General features: G+C 41.8%; 1 protein-coding gene and 1 long non-coding RNA gene across 3 annotated transcripts; one reads left to right on the forward strand and one right to left on the reverse strand.

The window, feature by feature from the left end:
• Positions 1-287: 287 nt before the first annotated feature.
• Positions 288-7,407, forward strand: cops3 (COP9 signalosome subunit 3). 2 transcript variants are annotated; one of them, XM_076987971.1, is made up of 12 exons: positions 288-398; positions 2,482-2,611; positions 2,933-3,045; positions 3,372-3,421; positions 3,894-3,986; positions 4,677-4,856; positions 4,981-5,121; positions 5,350-5,523; positions 5,667-5,753; positions 5,935-6,048; positions 6,787-6,867; positions 7,092-7,407. In XM_076987971.1, exons 1-12 carry the CDS (start codon positions 305-307, stop codon positions 7,143-7,145), a joined length of 1,311 nt encoding a protein of 436 aa, XP_076844086.1. In that variant the 5' UTR covers positions 288-304; the 3' UTR covers positions 7,146-7,407. The 2 variants fall into 2 exon arrangements, with proteins under 2 accessions (XP_076844086.1, XP_076844087.1); XM_076987972.1 differs by lacking the exon at positions 288-398 and adding an exon at positions 1,595-1,774.
• On the reverse strand, positions 380-1,628 carry LOC143488967 (uncharacterized). The gene is made up of 3 exons (XR_013124599.1): positions 1,475-1,628; positions 1,171-1,262; positions 380-858 (listed from the first exon to the last, which is right to left on the reverse strand). It is a non-coding gene; the product is annotated as an uncharacterized LOC143488967 (long non-coding RNA).
• Positions 7,408-8,641: the final 1,234 nt, after the last annotated feature.

Below are 8,641 nucleotides of genomic sequence, written 5' to 3' on the forward strand. Positions count from 1 at the left end.
CTGATACCCAAATGAAAAGTTGCTATACAGGGGGTCCTCGACTTAAGACATTGATCCATTCCTACATCGCGTCGTAAACCGGTTTTCGGTGTGCGTCGGAACATACGTAGGTCCATACTAAACCTCTTTAGCCATCTGAGGAAATAGCTATTGTTTTATCTGAATGCTTTGTAGACATTAGGTCCCCGGAAATGTGTTTTTCCAAGAAATTTTGAGGAACTGATCCCTCACTACAGTATGGCGTTTTCCCTTTTGCTACCTGAAGTCCACTGATGTCCACCGGCTTTTTCCCTGGTTTGCCACAATGGTGCCATTGGAGATAAGACCCAGTGCTGTTGTATACCACAACAATATACCACAACAACCATCAGCTGTTGGGTGCTGTATAGCAAATGGTGGTGAGAATTACACAGTGCTCACTTTCTATCATCTCCATTGGGTTCTTCTCTTCCCTCAGTCAGGCAGACAGTTGCTATTCTGCTGATAGATAAGTAGTTCCGCAGTCATTAGCAAATATACAGGTCATATGTATCCTAGAAGCAAACCATCATTTATTGTGTTATCTAGCCAAGGAAGCTTTGCATGTAACTCTGTGTGAATATACAGTATGTACATATTATTAGTACAAGGAGGAGTACCCTCCTTCCTCTTCCTTTTTGCTGTTTGAGCCCAAACATATGATGCCAGTTTAAATTCATGAAACACATTAGACACCATTACCCAACAAATTCCTGGTTAGGAACAAAAACATATTTTTGCTTAGACTCTCTTTTGTCATTACATTCTGGCTTATTGTCCAAAAGAGGCCAGTTTAATTTCAAAAGGATGCGGTGTCAGAGAGGAGTAGCATGTGCTAATCTGTGGACCATAAACAATCATAAAGAAAAAAGATCAACAACACAGACAATCTTTTGAATGTACAGGCAGTGTTCTGGTTCTCTGTTTTTTTCATTATTTGCAGATGTTAAAGGATAATATGGAAAATGTGGAACACACACTTTTTTTTTTTTTTGTCATACGTTAGTTTAAAAATGCAAATTAAAAGTCCAACTCTGGTGGTATTTTACACACAAGGTATAAATCAAATAGCAAATTTATTAGACGTGTTATTTTTTTCTTTGCCGCAGCAAATAGCAGTATTTATACTGTATTTATGCACCATCACCCAACTTATAATGTAGCTTGTAGGCTATCTTCAAGAGGTAAACATCTTTGTTGCGGTGCACTTTCTATCCCGGAAGTGTTTGATGAAGAAAACAATCCTGTAAGATTTAAAGGAGTCGGAGTGCTATAATGAATAATGTAAAATACAATAATTACATACAATAATTATTTAACTTCAGGAGCAATATATTTTTATAATTGCAGCGTTGAAACTATCGAACACGTATTCATAAAGCTACACATACATTTAATCTTTGACCCCTAAATCGTACAATTTATATTTAATGCCGAAAGAGTCAAACATACTTACACCAATGTGATCTAGACGCAATTTATAGATGTCAGAAAATATGACATACGACGTTACAGAAAATGCCCCCTTAAAATCAACCCAAAAATCTCGGGAACGGATGTCACGGCAAAATCTCGCGATTATTCGGTAGCTGTTGGTGGCGGCCGAGGCCCCAAACCCTCTCTGGCCCACCTCCTCAGTTTAGCTAGTAGATATTTGAATGAAAACAAACGAGAGAAGCCTCTTCACAAACTTGCAGAATCATGGCTTCGGCACTGGAGCAATTCGTGAACAATGTGCGGCAACTATCTGCTCAAGGTACGGACACAGCTCATGATATCGAAACAGTCGCGGTTAGCAAGCTGGCTAGCTGGCTACCTAACTGACTAGCTTAGGTTAAAACAAGCTGCCTAGGAACAGGTCTGTTGACGGCTAACTCGGCTACTTAGCTAAGCTTGCTATCTGTGAATCGGCTTGATTTGGTGCCGAGCTTCAGTTAAGCTCTCCGATCACAAATTCACCTCTTGCCTCACAACATGGCTTGCGATAGCTAACCTGACCCGCTGTCCAGCTAAGATTACTGGCCAGCCAGTTCAGGTCCAAAGCAAGAAGAAAGATTAGCCTTCACTAGCTGGCCAAAGTATATGATTACACACATCTGGACTGAAGGATACTGATGTGCCCTTCTGAAAGTTTCTCATTAGACCTCCCAGCAGCAGTGTTGGCTGAGGTTTGTAGTGAGCGGGGACTTAAGTATGTGCACATGCCCATGAGTGCTGCCATTGAACAGTCAAAACAAAAACCCGGCTCCACGTTCGTGAACTCTGGCACCATGGCAAACATTATTCAGGCCATAGCAATTTAAGTTCATTACCGAGTTTCCTCAACTTTAGATTAAAGCGTCATTCCTGAATGCAATGTGATATGTTTGTGACACACAGGGTTGCGTCTTTGAGAAATGCTCTTGTTTCCGAAGTAAACACTTTTGAGTAGTCAGTTGTCTGTGTTGTGGTGTGACATCGCAGGTCAGATGACTCAGCTATGTGAGCTGATCAACAAGAGTGGGGAGCTGTTGGCTAAGAACCTCTCCCACCTGGACACTGTCTTAGGGGCACTGGATATCCAAGACCACTCGCTTGGCGTGTTAGCCGTGCTGTAAGTCACTGTCTTGAGTCTCACACCAGCCAACCTTTGGTGTTTACTATAAACATGCTGCACACAAATGATTATAGATCAAATGATCAGATTCAAAGTCAATGTAGAAGTTATGGTCATTTATTACGTAGCCTGCACGTAAGACCAATTTTAACTTTTACAAATAATTAATGACTGTTCATTTGTACTATACTGTTGTACTATATCTGCTGAACTGAAGCAGGTATGTTGGAACACAACTAAATTCTAACCTGGGTTTTGAGAAATCGCTGCCCTGTATCACTTCTAAGACTGATTCCTTCAATCTGTGTTTTGCGGTAGGTTTGTGAAGTTCTCCATGCCAAACATCCCTGACTTTGAGACGTTGTTTTCCCAAGTCCAGCTCTTCATAAGCACTTGCAACGGAGAGCACATTCGCTACGCAACAGACACTTGTGAGTTTACAGACTTTAGTTCCTGCAGTTTCTGTAAATTTTGCCTAACTCTCGCACTCTGAAAGCACCCAGTTCCACACTGGTTTCTGTACTGACTGAGGAACTAAATGAGATTATTAGTAAATGTGCCCCTGCCCTTGTAATTGCTACCTTTCACATGTCCTCTTGATTGATGGTGTTGGGGATTTAGTTAGGTAAATTTAGATTGCACCCTTCTACATAACAAAATAATCGTGCATATCTTGCAGGCGACCGTGTGCCCTGTATAGAGCCCACTGTGAATACCCAGAAGGCTCAAAGCCGCTGATCTCTTGGTTTCTTTTCAGTTGCTGGCCTCTGCCATCAGTTGACCAATGCCCTTGTAGAACGGAAACAGGTGAGGAGGTTTTCGCCGGAGCACTGCTGAATTTAATTAGCAACCTGATGGAGCCTGTCAGCATGTCATAGTTACATTACCTAGAACAGGCCAGCAGGTTTTTCCATTCTGACAATAACCTTGTTCCTTTTCAGCATTTAATCGTTCATTAATTTATTCACGTGTGTAAAAATGTAATATTTTAGAATAAAAGTAGTTATGCTTTTATATCTGGTGTCATGATTGGTTGGTGTGTTCTCACCGGCCTTTAGCAGAATAGCTTGCCTAGCCCCTTTGCAGAATGTTGACAGTAATGCATCCATTCAAAATGTGCATGTTCATCCTTTTCTGGTGGATGTTTATTACATATTTATTACATGCTTATTACTGCCAGTGCAGGCACATAATGTACAAATGGATTGGGAGAGAAGCATTATAATAACAGAACACAGTATGTCTGTCTAATGTCCATGTATTTCCTTTGCTCTTACAGCCCTTGCGAGGCATCAGTATACTCAAACAGGCAATAGACAAAATGCAGATCAACACAAACCAGCTTACCTCCGTTCACGCAGACCTGTGTCAGGTAGGTCAAGGAACGCTTTAGCTGTGTTCTCGCAGGGGATCCATTCAGGGTGAGACTTTCCCCAAACATGCATGATTGTGTAGTTATTTGTCACGTTTAAGGCTCAACGATTAGTGAATTTCAGACTGAAGTCGCAATTTAGAAAGATGCACTTTTCAAATAGAAGAGCTGCAATAGTAATTATACATTATTATCAAAGTAACTAACATTCTTTTAAAGATTATTAAAATGATTGATAAAAAATAGTGCTGTCAATTCCATGTGCCGCGAATTAAATGTCCTCACCAGGATTTTGTTCAGGCTTCCTGGATTGTGTTGATTCCACTAATTTTACCTGGATTGCTAATTAGAAAATCTAGCAAGCTTGAGCAAAATTCTGGTGAGGACTTTTAATCGCGGCACCTGGAATTGACAGCACTAATAAAAAACATCCAACTTGGGAAGATTCTTTTGTCTTTTTTTTTTGTTTTTGTTCTTTCTGAAATGGCAAGAGATGCAATAATTCTGCAAGAGCTTAATTAAAATCAAATGTAGCAGCTCCAAATAAATCCACCTTAATTCCCATTTCCTTACCAGCCTGAGAGCTCTAAAGCGAACCTAAAACTAATAGTCACTAGTATGTAAATATGATTTAAGCACCGTAATATGACATGCCAGGAGGAATAACCGTGAGAACTGTGCTCTGGGCAGCTGTGTCTGTTGGCGAAGTGCTTCAAGCCTGCGGTGCCATTCCTGGAGCTGGACATGATGGACATCTGCAAGGAGAACGGCGCCTACGACGCCAAGCACTTCCTCTGCTACTACTATTACGGCGGCATGATCTACACGGGTCTGAAGAACTTTGAACGGGCACTCTATTTTTTCGAGCAGGTCTCCTGTCTTATCTAGAAACTTACAAAACTTATTACATCCACTGTGTGGTTTTTTTGGTTGTTGTTGTTTTTTTTTTCTAATATTTTGCAGCACTAACAGCTCTGTCTTCATTGCCCTGCAGGCAATAACCACTCCAGCTATGGCAGTCAGTCACATCATGCTAGAGGCTTATAAGAAATACATTCTGGTCTCCCTGATCCTCCACGGCAAGGTTCAGCAGCTCCCTAAATACACGTCACAAATCGTGGGCAGGTTCATAAAGGTGAGGAAACAAGCTGGAGCACAAGCAGATTCCTTTTCTGTGGAACGCAGAATGTCTTGACGATGTGGGGCTTTTAATAATGCTAATATTACCACCACTACCCATAATGCAACAGTTGCTGCATTACTTTATTGTGCATGTCATTTCTCATGCCTCACTTCCTGTCCAGAGGCATCTTTAGTAACAAGCATGTAATGCCTGTGCATCTCCGTCCTTGTGTCCACGCAGCCCCTCAGTAACTCTTACCACGAGCTGGCGCAGGTGTACAGCACGAACAACGCTGCCGAGCTGCGCGGTGTGGTCAGCAAGCACAGCGAGGCGTTTGCGCGTGACAGCAACACAGGCCTAGTGAAGCAGTGCCTCTCCTCACTCTACAAGAAGAACATCCAGCGGCTAACCAAGGTCTTCCACGAGCGCCTCCCCGCAGAGGGCCTCCCCGCCGAGCGCCACGCGCCGCCACCCATCCCCATCATGATGATGGTTCGATGATGTTCTAATCAGAGTCGGTTTTATGGTGTAAGTAATAGTTTGCCCCTGTTCCGCAGACCTTCCTGACGTTGTCCTTGCAAGACATGGCTAGCCGAGTGCAGCTGTCGGGCCCTCAGGAAGCTGAGAAATACATCCTGCATATGGTAAGTCAGTGGTCACCACAAACTACAACATCCTGTAATCATCTGCTTTTCACAGACTAGTTCATGGTTTCCCAGTCATACGCAGATTTTAAAAGAATAAACCCCTGCCAAAAAGCAATGGCAGGGTTTTAAATTTTTTATCTTTTGTTTTTGGTTTTGTGAACGAAATCCCTCCCCACAGATTGAAGATGGAGAGATTTATGCCAGTATCAACCAGAAAGATGGCATGGTCTGTTTCCATGACAACCCAGAAAAATACAACAACCCCGCAATGCTTCACAAAATTGACCAAGAGGTTTGTAATGACACTGCAAAGCTTTTACTAATCTACTGCCAGTCTAAAGAGGACGTAAACTAATGTATGGCTACGCTAGGCTAGCACAGCTTGATCACTGATGCTTGTATCTGGAATCAGAACGATGGTTTCATATGTGCAAATACAGGTTCTAAAGAGAATCGACTTGTGACAGAGGGCAATTAGAAGATTCATTGTCTGTGAGCTTCTTGCACTGTGAGATTCAGTCTGGCAAACTGTTCTTTCAGACACTCTGACTGTGGCTTTAACCACATGACACATGACTATATATTTTTTTAATCATTTTTAGCTTCACCACCCACCACTGGGGTGCATCAGTCTCATTATCAGTGAATCAGAGGATGCTGGTTAGTCTAGATTAAAATTGAACGTGCAGGCGGAAACTGATCGCTAAGGTGGATTTGCCTGACAAACTTGGTGAAATAAAGCAGTAATACCAACACCTATTAACAAAAACGAGCTTTCGAAGAGTGGAAGAAGACCTTTGAGAAGATCTTAAAACACAGTCAGCCGGTTCCACTTAATACTTACTGCATGTACCGTTAGTGTTTGGTTTCAGTGTTCTTCAGAAGCAGTTAGGCACAACCATAGCAAGATTCTCACAAGTTATTAGGCCTCCTTTCTGTGTGTAGGGGATTTTGATCTCCCTTGCTGCCATGTTAAGGCTCAGGTTCCGCTGGTCTGTATAATCTTTCCCTTTGTGATTCTTTCTCACAGATGCTGAAGTGTATAGAATTAGATGAGAAACTAAAGGCCATGGATCAGGAGATTACTGTCAATCCCCAGTTTGTGCAAAAGGTACAAAGGATTCCTGTCACGACCTATCAAAAAGAATGATTTCCATCATTGTGAAACACACACACACATACACACACTTTCTCCAAAAAGGTATAATCTCTTTTCGGGGAAGTACTATATTCTTACAGCGAACATGGTTTTGTGGTGGCATCCAGTGGGCAAATTCAGGAGTATTAACTTCGGCTCCAATAACAAATGGTGTCTGTCTCCTCCTGCTGCTTCAGAGTATGGGAACACAAGAAGACGATGTTGGCAGCAAGACGTCGTCCTACTCCTGAGGCCTGTGCACCCAGCACCGCCAAGCCTCTTGTAAACATTAAGAAACCATCAAAAAGAAAGTCGATCTATCGATTATGGACTATATAGGACAAAAATGTAAATGTGTCTGAAATTATCATCTGGTTCTTTCTTTCACAGCGCACCCATAAACATCGAACCTGTTTTGTCAGTGTTTTATTTATCAATGTTGAAGTGGAGAACCCACTACTCCATTTATGCCCATAACAATAAAATTACTGGACTTCTTTGTTCAAAAAGATGTGTGTGTGTGTGTGTGTGTGCCTTTTCATTCCACTGAAAAAATCACACTTTACATCTTGCATTTCTGACCTTTATTAATAGTGTGCTAGATGCCTAGGGCAGTGTTAGTGATTGGAGTCCTCCACCCTTTCCAGTTGTAAATGTCTGATACAAATAGGCATCTTTGCAGCACTGGAGAGTGTTAAGCAATTATTTCAGACATGTGACCGTGAACAGTGTGAAGGTCCAGTTGATAAGGTGTTGCTTGGTACGGTTTTGAGGTTTACCAAGGTAACCGGCCATGCCAACATCGGCAGCACTGACGAGATCATGTAAGCTATGACACACATGGAACATCTCGGCTTTAATCTCATGGGTAGGTCGGGCACATGGCCTTCTGTCAGATAGTCGGGGACCTGCACATGCTCCAGTCTAAATTGATAATTACATTTTTAAATTATCAATTGAGTTGTAGTTTAAAAAATGCGTGTGTGGTGGTGGTGGTGGGATTCATGTTGGAAACAGGATCACTAGTGAGTTATGTTAATTAAGCCATACATGTGGGGTGTGGACGACAGCTCCAAGTGTTTCCTCAGTAGCACTTCTAGATAGTTCTGTATTGCACAAAAATATGTACTTCCTCTCGAAGCTCTGAACTTATTCTACCTCAGATACTCAAATCTGGTCAACTGAAAACATCAATTTAACTTGAATTAAAAAACTAACTTAGCATTAAGTTAGCATTTTTATCAGTTTCATGCCTGGAAGGGGTGTGTGACTCATTTAAAATGTTGAATTTAATGCAATATGTTATTTGTTTGTTGGAATAATCACGCATATATATCCCTGGAAGTGATACCACACCACGCTGATGTAGGCAGAGTTGTTTAGGCAACGTCGGAAATGACGTAGAAAACATAATAAAGTCAACAACAGGCCTGAAAAACAAAAGTATAATCATGAATGGACACCCCGGTTATCTGGCCTGCCAATGTTCCCTAATGAAATAATGCTAACATGTATATATGATCTAAACCAGTTTAGATATACAGTGCGTCTGAACTTGTTCATCTGCGATACTAATAAAAACTAAACTTCTTGGGGGGGGTAGTAATGATTGACATAACTAACAAGCTGGCCTGGCATTTCTAGATATACCCAATTGCAAAGCTTCGTGCAGTGTACATGCCTTTGAACGAAGACAGACGGGCCGGTTCGCCAATCATTTCATAGTTTTCATCGAAAGAGGCGGTGC

Source organism: Brachyhypopomus gauderio, unplaced genomic scaffold (assembly GCF_052324685.1).
Source record: "Brachyhypopomus gauderio isolate BG-103 unplaced genomic scaffold, BGAUD_0.2 sc57, whole genome shotgun sequence".
In the NCBI taxonomy this organism is placed as follows: domain Eukaryota; kingdom Metazoa; phylum Chordata; class Actinopteri; order Gymnotiformes; family Hypopomidae; genus Brachyhypopomus; species Brachyhypopomus gauderio.